Raw genomic sequence first — 17,516 nt, 5'->3', positions numbered from 1 at the left:
CCATGGGCTCCCGTTCTTGAGCTTGAGACTGCTATTCTCCAGGGAGCGATCATTGTAAAACAGCAAAACAAAACAACCCCTGTCTGTGCAGCTCAGCTTCCAGTGTTCAGCGAGAGGAACGGCCAGGTCCATGAGATTTGAAGAGAGTTCAGTGTGGATGAAGCCCACTTCTAAAGCTGGGTCTTCTCCTGGGTCATCACACAGGCAAACCCTCCTAGGGGACCCAAGCCTGCACCCTACTCAGAAGTGACCCCTGGCTGCAGTTGGCCTGCCTGTGTGTGCAGCTGTCTGTGCTGGCCCAGCCTCGGTGCCAGGGCCCCTCCAGTGAGCTCTGCCACTTCCACTGTCTATATCTGAGTCAGCACCCAGGACTCCCTCGGGAGAGGCCTGAAGCGGTGCTGGCCCGCCCCGCCCCATGTGCCAAGAGGAGTCGTTAAGCTCTGACAATAATCCCTTTTCCTCCTGTTTGGAGCTACATGCCCAGGGCTTGGCCACTCCCTGCCTGGGAGTCTCCCGCCCTGGGTTGCTGGTAACCCAGCTTGGATAAGAGCATCGGCTCTGAGTTGGTCAGACCTATGCTGAAGGCAGGGTCAGCCTCTCTTGAGTTATGAGACCTGGTAGGAGACAGAGCACACTTAAATTTTTGTCACCCCATCTGGGAATAAAAGGGAAAGGGTGTCACCAAACTGCCGTGTTGTGTTCAACTTGAGCTGAAGCTAAATGCCTGTTGTATACGGCTCTAACATCAGCGTCTCCTAAAGTCTCACTCCTTCCTGCTGGAATTAGACCGCAATAACTGTCTACTCCTCTAGTGGCCTGGCCTGAAAACCCCAGTGCTGCTTTGGGTTGGGAAACCAGACTGAACCTCTAACCAGGCCTCCGTTTGCTGACTTTTAATCTCTCCTTTCCTTTCTCCGTGCTGATTGTGATGGATTAACAAAGCCTGGACTGCGGTATCTTCTGCAGTCTCTGGGGACACCCGGCTACCCAACAGTGTAATGGCATCCAGCAGGCCAGTACAGGATGTACTGGGGACTCTAACCCCACCACCTACCGGAGAAGTTCCTGGTGGCCAGCATAGTGGTGAGGATGGCTCCCTGCAACAGATAAGATGGGCCAGAGAAGAGGCACAGGTGAGGGGAGGAACATAGGCAGGAACAGAAGTTACATCGGGGGAGAACAGGCAGTGTGCCCTTCAGAGACAAACCAAAGCTCCCGCCCCTCCATGTGACCCCTCCCCACCCTCCAGCCCAGGGCCCATCTGCTCTCTCTGGAGGAGCAGCTTTGGCAGGCACAGTTCTTGAGATAGGAGCAGACATTCATAGGTCCTACAGTCTAGAAAAGCTAATGGACACAAGAACACCCGAACAGGGGCTCCTAAAGGCTACGGACGTTTCTTGTCTGGGTTGAGAAAGGCAGACAATGCTTATGCTGCTAGGCTTGGAGAATCTGGCTCTAGAATCAGTTCTTCCCTCCACAGCCCCTGGATCATAGCCAGGAGGATATCAACTTAGAGAGGCCGTTTCTGTTGGTGCAGGGCTGGAAACCAGGGCCCAACTGGTCCTCGTGGTGTCTCATTAAGACCTGACTAGACCATCTCCAAATCCAACAGCCCCTCAGGTTAAGAATCCCTGATTCCCACACTGGGAAACTTCCTTCTCTGGGGACAGCTGCCAGTGGGGTGGGAGTAACTCAGTTTCCCCGACATTGTGCCAGTCATCATGCCATGGGCTTCCATTCCAGGTCTGGGAGCAGTAGGTAAGGGAGTTCCCAGTGAGTCAAGGCCTCCACATCTGCCCTCACTGTCTCCGTAGGACACACTGACAGCTAGCTATCCTAGAGAAGCCTTCTTAGCCTACTGAGTCCAAGACCTGCTGAGAAGGCTCAGCTCAGGACCCACTTTGATTCTACAGTGGCTTTCACAGGCCCCTCAACCTGTCTCTAATGGACTCATCCATTCTTCCTCCATGCTGGGGTTTTCTCTCTCACACACAGAAGTGTGGTATCATGTCTGGTCACATGTTGCCCCCCCACACACATAAAACAACCTCTCTCAAACCATCTGTGGTCCCCTAGAGAGTAGTGCTCCCTCTTACAGACGCTGTACAAGCCGCCGCTCCATCTGGACCAATCTCCCCCTTGCCACTCTACACCTATTTGTTCCCAAGACACACAAAGGCCCCTGCCTCCAGGAAGGCCGCCTGAAACCCTCCCCAGAATCCTTCAGACCAGAGAATGCCGCTGCCCTGATATGTTCCCACCCCGTCAGCCACAGTACCCACCCTCTCCAGGCCCCAGCAGTGTCCTGCTTGTCTGTCCTCTCAACCAGAGTACAGACAGGGTGGGATGGGGTCAGATCTGCTGCTCACTCCCCCAAACCCTTGGTGACCAGCGTGCAAGAGTGCCCAGCAAGCACACGTGAAACGGATGAAGGAAAGAAGTAGTGAGCTCAGGGATGCCACAGATAGGGACCGGTTACCTTCAGTTTCCTTCTGGCATTGAACTTCTTCAGGCAGTCCACGGTCTCCTGTCTGTGCATGCAGGAGGCCACAGTAGAGCGGTGCTGGAGAAAGGGTAAGAACCGTGTGAGGGCAGACCGACCCAACGGCATTTGAGCAGAAATGACAATGTCTTAAGGAGGATCATCCTTCATCCTGCCACATGGTGTGGGATGGTTAGGATGGTGGCACTGGTTGGCCAGCGCTAGTGCCAGCCCCCGGCATGATGCCAACCAACCCAGAATATCCTTCAATTCTATATTGTCCCTGAGACCCACAGTGAGCCAGAAATCCTTGGATAAGGCCCCCTCAGCCCCACCCTGAAGCTGTGGGGGTGAAGGACAGACCCTGAGGGACTGGGCCTCCTGAGTGGGCTGGGCTGAAAAAGGCTCACCGAGATCCAGGGGTGCTTGAGAGCCTCAGCGGCTGTGATACGTTTGGATGGGTTGATGGTCAGCATCTTATTGATGAGATCCTTGGCTTCAGGGGTGACGGTGTCCCATTCTGGCGATGGGAACTGGAAGGGGCAGAGGGGCCAGGTTTGCCTAGCCTGCCCCAGGCCACCCCTGCAATCCTCCAGCCCCTGACTGGCAGGGGAGCAGGCAGGGGTTCTCATGCCCAACCTCTCAGGCATCCACAGGTACTTAGAAACTTGGGTACCAGATGCAGACGGCTACACCAGGGTACCAGTCACTAAAGCCTCTTCCTCCTCAACCTCTCTCTGTGTGTATACTGAAGGGTAATAGATTATGACTATGTCATAGATTGGAGTGATGGTTCCATGTGATAATACATGTAAAATATTTAGAAGAATGAGAGAGAAGTGTTCGGTTATTTTAGTTTTTGTTTTGGTTTTTTTTTTTTTTTTTTTTTTTTTTTTTTTTTTTTTTTTTTTTTTTTTTGGTTTTTCGAGACAGAGTTTCTCTGTGGCTTTTGAGCCTGTCCTGGAACTAGCTCTTGTAGACCAGGCTGGCCTTGAACTCACAGAGATCCGTCTGCCTCTGCCTCCCGAGTGCTGGGATTAAAGGCGTGCGCCACCACCGCCCAGCCTCAGTTATTTTAATATATGGAAGAAAAAAAGGCATGTCTCAGAGTCAGGTGTGGTGGGACACATGACTATCTCAGCACTTGGGAAGGGGGCACGGGAGACTCAGGAGGCCTTGGCTACATAGTGACTCTCAGACCACCTAGTCTCATGAGACATTATCTTTTTAAAATTAATTAATTATAAATAAATATGCTTGGAGCCTGTTCCTTGCCTCTACCTGCTAGTGCTCCATAGAATAAATTCCATTACTTTTAGATGGTCATAGCCTGGCTCTGCTGGTCAGTCTTGGGGTAACCCACCCTGCAGTGGTGAGTACTGGTGTGTCCCCAGGTCTCTGGCCTCCTAGGCCACTGGTTCTCAGCAGAAGGGGAGCATCAGCGGGAGAGGGGAGCGACACTCACATCATAGGCGCCAGCCTTGATCTGCTGGTACAGGCGGTGCTGGTCCTCGTCCCAGAATGGGGGGTACCCAACCAGCAAGATGTACAGGATGACCCCTGGGGAGAGGAGCAGGAGAGGAGCGGTGAAACAGGAGAGTGAGGGGAAGTGGAGAGGGACCTCTGGGTCCAGGTGACAATCAGGCCTTTGGATGGACTCACCGCAGGCCCACAGGTCCACGGGCTTCCCGTACGGGTCCTTCCGCAGCACTTCTGGGGAGAGGTATCCAGGTGTCCCTGCGAACCCTGCTCCCCAGACACACAGACAGGCAGACACACACACAGAGGTTGGCACGTGAGTAGCCTGGAGCAAGACCCTGCAGGAGAGGGGACGAGGATAGCCCTGGAGCTGGAGAACACAGCCATGCCCCAAAGCTGGGGTCGTACTGTGCAAACCCAGGGGTCTTGGTAAGCTGATGAGGCCTGTACTCCAGTCTGGACCAGACAGGTATATACCACACCTGCCTTCTACTTGCCATCCAGAGCCTCAGTAGACAACAATAATCAATCACAGAGCTCCTTTTACTATGGGTCCCAACCTTCCCTGTAGTCATTACCTACCACTTGCTGGTGGCCTTTAAGAGCTGATCCATTGCCCATACCCGACACCCTGATCAAGGGCTGCTCATGAGATGACGGAAATTTGGTCCTAACTCTGGCTAAGCTCTGTGTGTGTGTGCTGTGTGTATGTGAGTGTGTGTGTGTACATGCATTGTGTGGTGTATGTTGTGTATGTGTGAGTGTGTGTATGTGTATATGTGTGCATGTGTGTGTATTGTGTGTGCTGTATATACGTGTGCATGTGTGTGTATTGTGTGTGCTGTATATATGTGTGCATGTGTGTGTATTGTGTGTGGTGTGTGTGCATGTGTGTGAGCATGTGTACATGTATTGTCTGTTGTGTGTGTATTGTATGTCGTGTGTGTGCATGTGTGTGCATATGTGTGTATGTTGTGTATATGTGATGTGTATATATGTGTGTATTTACTTTCTAGACCTTAGTTTCCTATTCTGTCAGATAAAGGATTAGATGATCTTACCTTTAATACTTCTCAATTCTGAGAAGATTGTTGGAATAATGAACACCGAGATATCTTAACTAGATATCTTAACTAGTCACCTCAGGAGTAGTTACTAGTTGCTGCAGATGTGTGCTAAGCATTGGGCTGGTCACTTCACATGCCTGTTATTAGTTACCGTCTTGGGATCCCTGAGGGACATGCTACTATCCTCTTCTAAGAGATGAAGAAAACAAGACTTGATTAAAACCACACACCTTGTAAGTAGCAGAGTCGGGATTTGAACCCAGAACTCTGGCTCTTATTTGTTTTTGTTTAGTTTTAAGGCAGGGTCTCATATATGTAGCCCAGGCTAGCCTTGAACCCTTGTTGTTATGCTTCTAGTTTCAGGTGCTGGGATTAGAGGCCATTGCTGTCACACCCAGTTTAAGCATTCCGGGTCTTAACCACTGGTCACTATTGCTCACTAAGAAGTACTCCGAAGGAGAAAACGTGCCCCATTATTTCCAGTCCTGAGGCACGCTGGATTATCTACACTCAAGCACCAGGGCTCTACAGTTGTCCAGTTCTGACCTTTCCTAAGCCGCTTAGCTTGTCCATTCTCTGTAACACCCAGCATCCAGGGTCAGGGGAACCCTCCAGAGTTCCTGCCAATCTTGAAGTGCATGCCCTCACAAACAAGATGTACCACTGGTTAGTGATGGTCCTTTGCCTAAACCTAGTCCTGAGGGAAAGAAGTAGGCACTGCCCACTAGCCCAGAGGCTGACTAGGGGCAACCCTAGACAGCCAAACAGCCATCTCTAGGCCTTCTCATCTTGAACAGAGGGTTCCTAGGAGCACACATGTTGCCCGGAGTATGCCCTTCCCTTCCCCGCCACTCCACACCCCACTCACCAAACCATGCCTGCTGCTCCCCCTCAACCTCTATGGCCAGGCCGAAGTCTGCCAGCTTCACTGCAGCACCCTTGAGCTTCGAGGCCAGCAACAGGTTCTCAGGCTTCCCGGGGCCAGGAAGGGAGAGAGGGGAGGAGGGACCAAGAGATAGTCAGTAGGTTTAGAACCTCACCGGCAGCTTGGGCACACAGGAAGAATGGCTGAATGGTTCAGGGTCTCATCCCCTTCCACACCTCAGGATCCAGGATTCTGAGTTCCTGTGCCCAAGCATGGGACTATGGCAAGACCCTCAGCTTTTGTAACAGAAAGATTCTTTCTCCTACAGCCTCCCCAGGGTTGAGAGCTGGGGCTGGGGAGAGCTGAGATGGACCATGGTGACACAGCCTGTCCTCCTTAAGAAAACAGCTGCATCTTTTAGCACCAGCTCAGTGCTGTGGTCCACAATCAACCTCTCACCAGTGGTCCCAGGGATCCCAGGACAGGTATTAATCCTTGCTTCCCACGGTGACGGCTTCCACCCCTCCTAACAGTCCCCTAGCCCCAGCTCAGGGCCTTTGTGTTGCCTGTGCTCCCTAAATGGCTCGCTCATCTCCCAAATACCTGTCCTGTTCTCAGACTCATGTCAGCCCTCCAAAAGGCTCTCTCTAGTCCGTGCTAGCTTCTTATGTGCATGGTATCACATCCATAAGAGGGAGAAAGTGGACCCCTGAGGGAGTGAGTGACTTATTATAGCTGTTAAATGACAGGTATCACGGCAAAGGCTGACTCCATCTTACAGACAACGGGGCTTGGATGTGGGACCACGGTTGACATGGGGGATGCCCACAGCTGACCCCTGGGGCACCAAGGCTGCTGCCTATGGCCTAGGTGCCTAACTTTTTCCACCTTGAGACTCTGGACAAAGCGGAGCTGAGACTATGGAGTTCCACACTTGGTCTCAGCTTCTAATTCCAGCGCTGCCAGGGCTGTGATGGAACCTGGCCAAATGATTTCCCTGCTCTGATGGTTCTTCCTTTCAGAGAAAAGGGACAGATGCCTGCCTTGTAGTGCGGTGTCTAGGTGTGTAAACAGCAGTGCTTCGGGTTCTGCTTGATGAGCGCCAGGCCCTGGTGCTCAAACTTCCTGCTGGGGGCGGGGCTGAAGCCCTCTGTTGCGACAGCTGGTGTCTGCTCTGGCTTTTGCTCTTTCCCAGCGGGACTTCCAGGACCCCCACCTGACCTTTGGCGGTCCAAATCTAGCTTGGCACAAAGAAATAAGACCCTTCCACCTGGCTTGGTGAGGCCTCCTTTGTCCGCAGGGGCTGTGTTCCCAACATGTCCTGTGTCTCAGTAGTGTTCTGCCCTGATTTGATGAATGTACCACTAATTAGTGATTCCAGAGTGGCCTAAATCTGGGCCGCTTCTCAGCTCTCCGGCTTCCTCTTCCCCAGCATAGTCTGTTACCATAACGAGAACAGACCCTTGGGGAAAGCCACCCTTCCCTCAGACTGAGACCTTGTTCCTCTGCCTACCTTTTTGTCACCTAGGTAGAGGGAACTCACCTGGAGCACAGGTGAGACCTCAAGGAGGGCCTAAGATGGTAAGATAAAGGTAGGGAACCTTTTCAGAGCACTGTGTCCTGAGCAAGGATGGGGACTGGCTGACCAGGGAGGTTATCCAGGCTCAAAAGGTGGTGGGAATGGGGGTTGCAGCTCTGGGAAGCCTGAGGATTCCTCAATAGCTCAATTCCCAAGTCTTCTTGTATTCCAAACTGGGGCTGCAGGCAGTGTCCACAGTGAATGTTCTTGTCAGAGCTACCCCAGAGGATGTCTGCAAAGTTGCTGATGACCAAGATTCCTGGACACCTGGCATGCTTGTCCCAGAGTGGCTACTGCAGAAGCTGAATTGGATTAAATAGCTTTCTAGACCTACACTGTGGGAGGGGGGTGGGCACAGGCTCTGAGGGGAAGGGTCACAGGCTCTGGGCTGAAAGGAAGCCAGGGATCCTCGTCCTTGCTCAGACTCCACTGAAATGCAGACCCTTGACAAACCCCTTGGACTCTCTCAGTTTGTTTCCTCTTTTGTAAAATGAGGGTTCTGTGAGTTACTGACTGCTGATGTCATAAGGCTGACGAAGGAGATCCATGAGGTCCATACTTATTGGGTAAGGTCACGCAGCCCATGACAATGCTAGACATGACAATGCTAGGCTTATTAATGCTATCCCTTTCATTCAGGTGGGCAAAAAGGGGGCACAGAGGGTCTCCACGCCCTGTTTTCTTCTCCTCTGCCTGACAGAGACCCAGGAGCAAGAGTAACAGGATGCCTGTATTCCAGGAACGTTATGGTTTTGTTTGACACCCTCATCAATGGGTAGAGGTTGCCATGACAACCCCTCTGTAGGGGAGCTGAGTCACCTGCAAGATAGTCCAGCCAATGGGTTAGAAAGATGGCTCAACGATTAAGAACACTGGCTTCTTGCTCTTCCAGAGGACCAGGGTTTGAGTCCTAGTGCTCACATGGAGTTTTGAAACTGTCTGAAACTCCAGTTCTAGGGGGTCCAATGCCCTCTTCTGGTCTCCACAGTCACCAGGCATGCATGGGGTGCACATAGGATGCATACATGTGATGCATATACATACATCTCAAACACATAAAATAAAGAAACTAAAAAAAAGTCAAGTAGTTAACAAGGCAGGAGGCTGAGTTCTGCTCCCTTTCCAGCCCACATGGCCGCCTCAGTCTGATGCACTTCACCTGCCTGGCACAAACCTGCGTGGGGCCTAGGCCTAGTAGTCCTACCTCCCTGAACTCAGTTTCCTGACCTGACAGCTTTGACAGCTGGGAAAACAGTCACCCACCTCAAGGTGGAGAAATTAGAGGAATTCGGGTGGGGGGGGGGGGGACGCAGAGCAGAGGACCTGGCTGAGTTACTGAGTTCCCTTCGCAGGCCCCAGTTGGAAGGGACTTGGGTGGCGCTCTTTTATGGGGGCAGGATAGGAGTGCAGAGCCAAGGGGCTGGGCTTCTCCAGGGTTACTCACCTTCAAGTCTCGGTGCACTACTCCCATCTGGTGACAATGCAGCACAGCCTCCAGGATCTGCTGGATGCAGTGACTGGAGAGAAAGGGGAGGGGTCAGGCCTCTGGGAAGCTGGCTGCAGGCAAGGGCACCCTCCCCCTCCCTCCAGGCGCCTCTGCTAGGCTGCACCTTATACTCACCTGGCATCGGCCTCACTGTAATACTCCCGGGCCACGATGTCTTCAAACAGCTCCCCACCAGTGACCCTGGGGAGACAGGCATGGAGTCACCCTTCCACTGAGACTCCAGGTGCCACCTGGCCTGGAGGAACCTTCTGGAAATCATCTGAGAAGGGCAGGGCCAGGGACCTTAGAATACCAGCCCTCAATGGAAGAACTGGATCATGAATGTCCCTGCTGCCACCCCCTTCCTGTTTTCTGACACACCCAGCTTTCCCTGATGCCTCTTCCTCCTCACACTGGGTCCAGACTGCTGGGGACAATAGCTCAGAAGCAATCATTGGGTCCATGAGGCTTCTGGAAGCCCATGGTCCATTTGGTTTTGCTTGGCTTACTTTTCTGTTTATTTTTAAATCATTTTTGTTTTTTTAATCACGTGGAAGCTATGGAGATTTCTCGTGTGCTCCTGTCCCCAACATGCCTGCCCCCCAACACCACTGTTTTACAGACCAGACCAGCATCTTCACCGATTGCCACTGCCCACCCAAGAATAACTGACGCCTGTCATTTTGTTCCTGCTTTGACAAACCAGATTTCAAAATGGAACTTGATATCACTACCGTGAGCGGCAAGACAGCATCACTGGCCACAAATAGAGAAGCAAAAATAAACTGATGATGCTGGTCGAATGTGCCTGGTGTTTTAAACAGAAAGACCAGCTTGCACAGCTTGGGCAGTGGACGGCGACATTTAGGGGAACTCTAAGAGCATTCGGACTGAGTCCTCAGACCGAGTCCATAAGGGTCGCCCCTGCCTAGACACCCTTCTCCCATGGCACGTCGGGGTGTGTGTGGAAAAGACTCACAAATCGAAGATAAGGTAGTGATGTCCCTCCTCGGAGATGCTGTCATGGAGCCGGACTGTGGACAGGGCCAAAGTGACTGGTTACACGGGGGTTCACTGCTCCCCACCCCTCTGTCCCTATCGGATTCCTGGAATCACCACCTCCACCCTCAGTCCCTGAGCACAGACTTTCGACAAAAGCAAGGGGAATGGGCTGACCACACCAAGACCCCCAACATTACTGAAAGGAGACTAGGGGTAAAGACTGAAGACCTCTGTGTGTCAGCTTGGTCCCTCTCCCTGTTCCAGCCCTCACATCCATTGCTGGGCAAACCAGAGTGGTACAAGAGCCAGCGGTGCTGGTCTCTGCCACAAACTGGCTGTGTGATGGTACCTGGGCAAGTTACTATGCCTCTCTGAACCTCTTTTCTCCTTATTTAGACTGTGCTAGGTCGTTACAGGAGTCCCATGAGGTGCACAGCCATGCCCACTCTGTGCTGGCCCCGGACTGACATCCCTGCTCTGCAGTCTAAGACAATAGTGTTCCCTGGGGCTGGAGTGAGAGAGACAGCAGTTGGTTCCTGCACTCTGATGGCTGCAAATTTGCCATCTCTTCACACCTCATTTACCAGGAACAGAGAGGCAAAGCTCCCAGGAGCCCAGAAGCTCTCTAAATTGCTCAGCTTTTAAAAGAAGGGCCTGCAGCCTAGCACTGGCTCTGGAAGCTATGTCCTGTTAGCCAAGGACCAAGTTCTTACAAGCCTAGGGTTCCCATCCTTCTCTGTGTCATTGACAGTCGGGGTGGGGGTGCTGACTGAGACAATTAGGATCCTCCTACACAATAGAAGCCACACAGCTGTTGGAATGATTCGGAAGTTCACCCGCTGGTTTGGAATCTTCTCCAAATTATGTCATTTGGTAAAAAGGCAAAATGTAAAATTGTGGCGTTCTTTTTTTTAATTTTTTAATTTTATTGATTTTTATTGAGCTCTACATTTTTCTCTGCCCCCTCCCTGCCTCTCCCCTCCCCTCCAACCCTCTCCCAAGGTCCCCATGCTCCCAATTTACTCAGGAGATCTTGTCTTTTTCTACCACCCATGTAGATTAGATCCATGTACGTCTCTCTTAGGATCCTCATTGTTGTCTAGGTTCTCTGGGATTGTGATTTGTAGACTGGTTTTCTTTGCTTTATGTTTAAAACCTACTTATGAGTAAGTACACATGATAATTGTCTTTCTGGGTCTAAGTTACCTCACTCAAAATGATGTTTTCTAGCTGCATCCATTTGTGTGACTTATTTCTAAAAAGATGTTTGAGCTCAGGTCTGATATAAGTCTGTCGGGGAAGATGAAGAGAAGTAGACAACAGGGTTGTAAGCTCCCTTCTCACCGGAAGCCATAGCTAGCATCACTGGGTGTGTGCCAATGGCCTGAGTACAACCCTTGAGTGGTCCATGGCCTTCAGACTCATACATAAATTCGGTGGACTGAGAGGCAATTCCTGAATGGATGCCCCCGGGGATTGGAGATGGCCACCAGAGATAGAAGATGATGGGGGGGGGGGGGTTACACAATCTTAAATGAAAATGGTAAGAGCTTTTCCCTTTTGATAGCACTGGGGATTAAACGGAGCAAAGGGATGCTATGGCTGAGCAGCATCCCCAGACCTTGACTGTGGCTGTTGTTGATGTTTGTTGCTTGTTTGTCTTTAGAGAGACGTAGCTCTAATTCATAATCCTCCTGCCTCCTAAATGGATTACAAGCATGTCATGTACCTGGAATGTTAAGCCAAATGTATGTGAAGTATACTTTCTCTTTTAGAGTGTTCTCTCTCTCTCTCTCTCTCTCTCTCTCTCTCTCTCTCTCTCTCTCTCTCTCTCTGTGTGTGTGTGTGTGTGTGTGTGTGTGTGTATGTGCGCATGCACGCACACAAACAAGTGCAGGTGCCAGCAGAGGCCAAAATACCTCAGGTCCCCTGAAACTGGAGTTGTGAGTCACCTGATGAGGGTGTTGGGAACCCAACTCTGTCCCTCTGCAAGAGCAGTTAAGGGCTCTTAATTGCTGAGCCATCTCACCAGTGAAAGCATTCTTAGATGCCTGTAAGCTGTAAAGGCTTTGGGTATGAAGTGTCTCCCAAGACTCGTGTGTTAAAGGTTTGATTTCCAGTGAATAGTGCTATGAGGAGGGATTGGATCGTGGGGATACTAATCTCCACTCATTTGATGGACGTTTCCATTGAGGAGATCATAGCTCAATAGGCTATCAGCAGATAGAGCATGGTTCATGAATATCTTCCCATCCCAAACTATTCACTGAACTCTCAGGTTGGGAATAGCCCATCAAGGTTTCCTATACTCTGGCATGAGCATGGACTTCTGGGGTCTGTCTATCATAAGTGGTGACGGTACCACTCTCACCCAGGCAGGAATGGAGGGGTAAAATGTCTGCAGACATGGCTGGATCAGCCTGTACTGAGAGCCCCACTCCCACGCCTTTGGACAGGACAGTGGACACAAGCAGATAACAGACCATCCGCCTTGCCTGGACTTGCCAAGCAGAATAAGATCTTGTCAGATTTCTCCAGGCATGAAGCCCTCTGGGCTCCTGCACCATATCTATACCATGTTAGGTTTCTCTGGCAAGATGGCATCAGCTTGGGATGAGTTATTGGGCAAGATTGGGGCTTTTCCAGCTTCTTCAGCAGTAGCCCATGGCTTCTGTTCCTCTGAGATTCTTCTGGCATCATGCTTGACTCTGCTCCCCACAAATAGCCATGTTTACTCAAGTGCATTCCCGCCCTCATTTCTCCTGACAGCCTCCATGCCTAGAAGAGGTCTGAACATGTGGTAGAGCCTCCAGCAAACTTGACATTGTGTGAACGAGGAGTAAACAACTCCATGGAGACAGTAGAAAGGTGGCAACTCATCTCTGGGCTCTTACACCTCAGCATGTCAGGGTGTCTACCTGTGCCAATGATGCAGAGCAAAGGCTGTGTGGGGTCGCAGGTAAAACTTGTCTCCTGGGGAGATCATGCTGCAAAATGGGCAGATGGGGCTTGGGGTCCTGAGCACTGTAAAGCACATTCCCATAGAGCATTGCACTATGCTCTATTGAATTACCACACCTAGCAAGGCAGGGGTAATTCTGAATTTCCAGAAAAGTCTGAATTTCAGAATGGTAAGGCATCGTGTCTAGGGTCAGTTATATCATAACAAAGCAGTGTTTGAGCCACAGATTGTTACCCCACGGCCCATGTACTCCCGTTACAGCCGGGAGTGGGAGGGAGAGAGACATAGACAGGATCACTGAGTTCAGACAGATCAGCTGCATGTGCAAACCCTATCTGGATACATGTGTGTGTGAGAGCATCACACACAAACACAGATACCACATGCACCACACATGCACAGAAATACCACACATAGACACACACACATACAGAAATATCTAGATACATGTGTGTGTGCACATCACACACACACATACACACACAGAGATAACACATACGGCACCATACATGCACAGAGATACCACACATAGACACACACATGCAGAGACATATAGACAACATGTGTGTGCACATCACACACACAGAGAAACCTCATATAGACATCACACACACACAGACAGAGCAACCACATGTAGACATCACACACATGCAGACACCACACACAGACACACACATGTAGAGACACACCACAGAGACACACATATAGAAACAAACACAAAGAGAGATGACGCACATGCACAAAGAGAGACATACAGAAATATGCACACATAGACACTACACACAGAGATACAGACACACATACAGAGACAAAGACACATGCACAAACACACACAGATAACACACACACACACATGTCACTCTCCTCCTCCCAACCTGACAGCCTCCTTGAGGACATGGGGTGTCTGTCAGAGCTCACTGGGACTGTCCATCAGCAGTGAGCGGTGGAGGACCCAGGTAAGCAGAGCAGGGTCCAGCTAGGACCCTCTTCCAGCTGTGGCCTTTGGCCTCTTCTCTGCTACTGGCTGCCTCTGGCTGCTGTGCAGGGGAGGGGAGGGGCCTCTGCTTGAAATAGCAGATGGAGCAGTCTCCCTGGGGAAAGTTAACTCTTCCTGCTCTGTGCAGGAGCCTGCTTCCCCTCCATGGGAGAAGGCGGAGCTGTAGGAACTGGAGCTCCCTCAGAGAACTCAGAGGCAGCTCACCTGGAAACAAGCCCCAGGAACCAGCAGCTTAGCTTCCTGTCTGAGAGCCCATCTCAGGCCTATAAAAGCAGAAGCTGCCATGACACAGAACCCCCAGGTGACAAGACAAGGCCATGCGCCGGTGAAGATGAGGGAAGTAGCTCTGGAAGGCTGCTTTCCCACAAAGGTCTCACAGCTGTGCCAACAGAGCAGGACCTAACAGCCCAGCTCCTCCCTGACTGGTGGGATCTGCAGACTCAATGCATGGGAGGGGATAGGTAGTGAAACGTAAGACAATGAAGTATGTTTTAGGACCTTCCCTGTGGTCCTACCACCATGGACCAAGCATCTCCAGAAGACTGCCCTTGGTCTAACTCTGGGGCAGGGGCCAAGCTCCCAGAAAGGCAAGAGACAGGCAGGGGTAGGACTCAGAAGCCGGACAGGGCCACAGATCCAGGCTAATATTGCACGTGGTGGGTCGGGGCGTGGGCCTTGCTGGTCAAGGCCAAGCTTCCCCCTGGCCTATTTTCATCTTTCTTTTTCAGCTTCAAGAGCTTTCCTGAGACAGCTTTTCCGAAGGAGGCTGCTGGCAGCGTGGGAGGGAAGAAGGGTCCTTTTTCTTCACCTTCCCCCAAAGCAAGCTGGTCCTGAACAAGACGCCCCCTTTTGCATCTTCCTCCACAGCCTCCATCCCCAGAGAAGAAAGTGGCTGCACCCCACCACCCCACACTGTACCAGGACCCTTCACACTCCCAGGGCTCACCGATATTGGGATGCTTCAACAAGCGGCAGATGCGGGCTTCACGCTCCAGCTTCTGGTGATCTGAAATACAGATTCCCACATAAATCCCAGAAATGTTAGACTCTCACCCTGCTTCTACCGTCCTTTCCTCTGAAAGGGTGGCCCCAGGCACTGGAAAATGCACACTACATTCCAGGGCTTCTGAGTTCCCAGAAAGGGCAAGTAGGTGGCGGGGACCTAGATGAATCCCTGTCCCCCTCCGGGCCTCAGTATCCAGGGCTCTTCAAGGACAGCCTTCCCCAACCCCTTCTTGTATGATGGGACCAACCACCCTGAGGTCTGGAGCCCAGGTCCAACTCCCTGTAACTCCCCAGGCCTGCCCTCAAACCCTAGCTCCAGGCAGATGCACTGCAGAGTTTGCCTTTCCTGGGTCCCCTCTGGGAACCACCAGTTCCCTGGGCAGGCAAACCGTATCACCAGCCATGACTTGATCCTACTGCTCCTTGATGCCACTGGTTTCTAGAAGCCTACCCTGACTTTAAGCCTGCAGGGAAAGCCGGGCGGTGGTGGCCCATGCCTTTAATCCCAGCACTCGGGAGGCAGAGGCAGGCGGATCTCTGTGAGTTCGAGACCAGCCTGGTCTACAAGAGCTAGTTCCAGGACAGGCTCCAAAGCTACAGAGAAACCCTGTCTCGAGAAACCAAAAAAAAGGGGGGGGCAAGCCTGCAGGGAACCCCCTCTAGGTTTCAGAGAGCCAGGCAGTAACTTCATGTCTTGTGGAACCTACATCCTTGGGCAGGGTCTCTGTTGTACTACCTGTATCTGCTTAAATGCCTGGTACATGCTAGTTATTCAAGAAATCACCAAATGGGTGGATGGATGGATGGATGGATGGATGGACGGACAGACGGATGGATGAGGCAAGCTTCCTAAGGCAATTTTTTTCAGACGAGCTGTACCCCAGTAGCTCCCTCCATTTAACAGGACACTGGAACCTGGGACAGGCATCTCCAAAGACTTACGAGGTGGAATTTACCATGTCCCTCTCTTGGGGCTGGCTCAGAGCTGCATACCTACCTTCCAGGACCTCTGTCCAAAACTCCCTGTCTCCCAGCCACCTGCAAGAGTTTGTATAAACTCAACAGCCTGTGTGGTTTCAGCCTCAGGCTGCTGGGAACAATCGTAGCTACCACCCCGGTCAGTGCCTGCCATGGTGGTCTGTGGCACCACCATCCCCATTTCACAGATAAGAACACATGACCCAAGCCAGGGGCAGTCTTGGGGCTGCCGTGGCCATTGTGCATTCTTCAATTCCCTTTGTGCTGTCGGTCCACAATTCAGTAGTTAATGCTTGAGTTAAAGAAACAAAACATTTAAAGAAAAATTGCTAGCAGATGTGGAATGGAAGTTGAACATCCTTTGTCCAAAATGCTTAGAAGCAGGGACCAAAGGGGTTTGAGATTTGGGGGTTTTGAAATATCTGCATATCCAAGTTGTCTTGGAAAAGAGACTGTAGTCTAAGCACAGAGTACATGTATGTGAGATATGCATACATCCTAAGCGTAATTTGACTTCAGTACATGTGCTGCCAAAGTCAGCACCTAAAGGTAATTTTATATGACATTTTTCATGGTGTTGTGCATAAAACCCAGTTTTTCCTGGTGTGGAATGTTCCACTTTCCGTATCACATCCATCAAAGTTTGGTTTTCTAGTTGGAGACTCTGAACCTGAATTTACTTGATGCCAGGCTCAGGGCAGAGCATTTGCTTACCTTTCAAGCACTCCTTAGGGGATACTGTCATTGTTCTGACTTCACAGAGGAAGGAAGAGCTAAGGACCCAGTCCAGGCAGTATGTTTGGAGCTGGACTTTAAACCCTATGTTGTACTGTTCTCTGTAACCTGACTCAGAACTGTTCCTTTGTCCTGCCTGTGTTCCCAGAGAGGAGGTTGGAACTCATAGAAGGACACTTAAGCTACAGTCCAAAGCTGACCCAGCACTAAAACCTCACCACAGGATGGCCCCTCCAGAGCAGGTATGGTGAGGACAGAGAAAGCCCTTCTTTCCCCTGCTCGCTCCACTGGATCAATTGCTGGCTGCCCTCTGCGGACTGCAGAAGCCAAGATCAATGTTGAAATGTGGCTTTCCCATCAGCAATGCAATTAAATCCAATTCTGATTTGATAGGCTCAGCTCCCCAGCTGACAACCTGCTGCAGGCTACAGGGAGTGGGAATGGGGTGCAAGGCTAGATCAGCCTCCCTCCCAGCCTCCTTCAGCACCCTCAGAAGTGGGGTGCTGATTTCTGGCAGAGGAGGGGACCCCAACCAGCCCCTGCCCCCCACACAATTCACCTTCATCCACAGCAGAACCAGAGATCTGCAGAGGCAAGGCCCAGCCTATCAGAAGGAATGGGATCTTCTGGCCCAGACAACACATTCAGAGCAGTAGGTTGCAAGTCTAAATGGGGAATTGTACCGCTTCCCGCACACGATGTGACATGTCCCCCTGACAAACTTATATAGGGTGTAAGGCCAAACCCTGGACACAAACCCATCAACCCTGTCTGGAACTGCCAAGTCCTTGGTTTTAAGACTCTGACACCAGCCGCAGGCACAGTCCAGCTGCCCTGCATGCTGCCTTTCCCTGTTAGCCATACCCATCTGCGGCATGG

General features: G+C 51.4%; 1 protein-coding gene across 2 annotated transcripts in view; it reads right to left on the bottom strand.

Moving 5' to 3' along the window:
- Window positions 1-17,516, bottom strand: part of Camk2a (calcium/calmodulin dependent protein kinase II alpha) — a 59,501-nt gene that overhangs the window by 22,937 nt on the left and 19,048 nt on the right. For both annotated transcript variants that reach the window (XM_038329709.1, XM_038329710.1), the window contains exons 3-12: window positions 14,866-14,925; window positions 9,938-9,992; window positions 9,094-9,159; window positions 8,917-8,989; window positions 5,897-5,999; window positions 4,145-4,228; window positions 3,948-4,042; window positions 2,893-3,015; window positions 2,480-2,563; window positions 1,055-1,097 (exon numbers count right to left, since the gene is read on the bottom strand). In XM_038329709.1, the coding sequence (XP_038185637.1) occupies window positions 1,055-1,097; window positions 2,480-2,563; window positions 2,893-3,015; window positions 3,948-4,042; window positions 4,145-4,228; window positions 5,897-5,999; window positions 8,917-8,989; window positions 9,094-9,159; window positions 9,938-9,992; window positions 14,866-14,925 (786 nt within the window). The remainder of the gene's footprint in view (window positions 1-1,054; window positions 1,098-2,479; window positions 2,564-2,892; window positions 3,016-3,947; window positions 4,043-4,144; window positions 4,229-5,896; window positions 6,000-8,916; window positions 8,990-9,093; window positions 9,160-9,937; window positions 9,993-14,865; window positions 14,926-17,516) is intronic.

The sequence above is a fragment of the Arvicola amphibius genome, chromosome 5, assembly GCF_903992535.2.
Source record: "Arvicola amphibius chromosome 5, mArvAmp1.2, whole genome shotgun sequence".
Classification (NCBI taxonomy): Eukaryota; Metazoa; Chordata; class Mammalia; order Rodentia; family Cricetidae; genus Arvicola; species Arvicola amphibius.
This window is presented reverse-complemented; position numbering and strand designations above follow the sequence as displayed.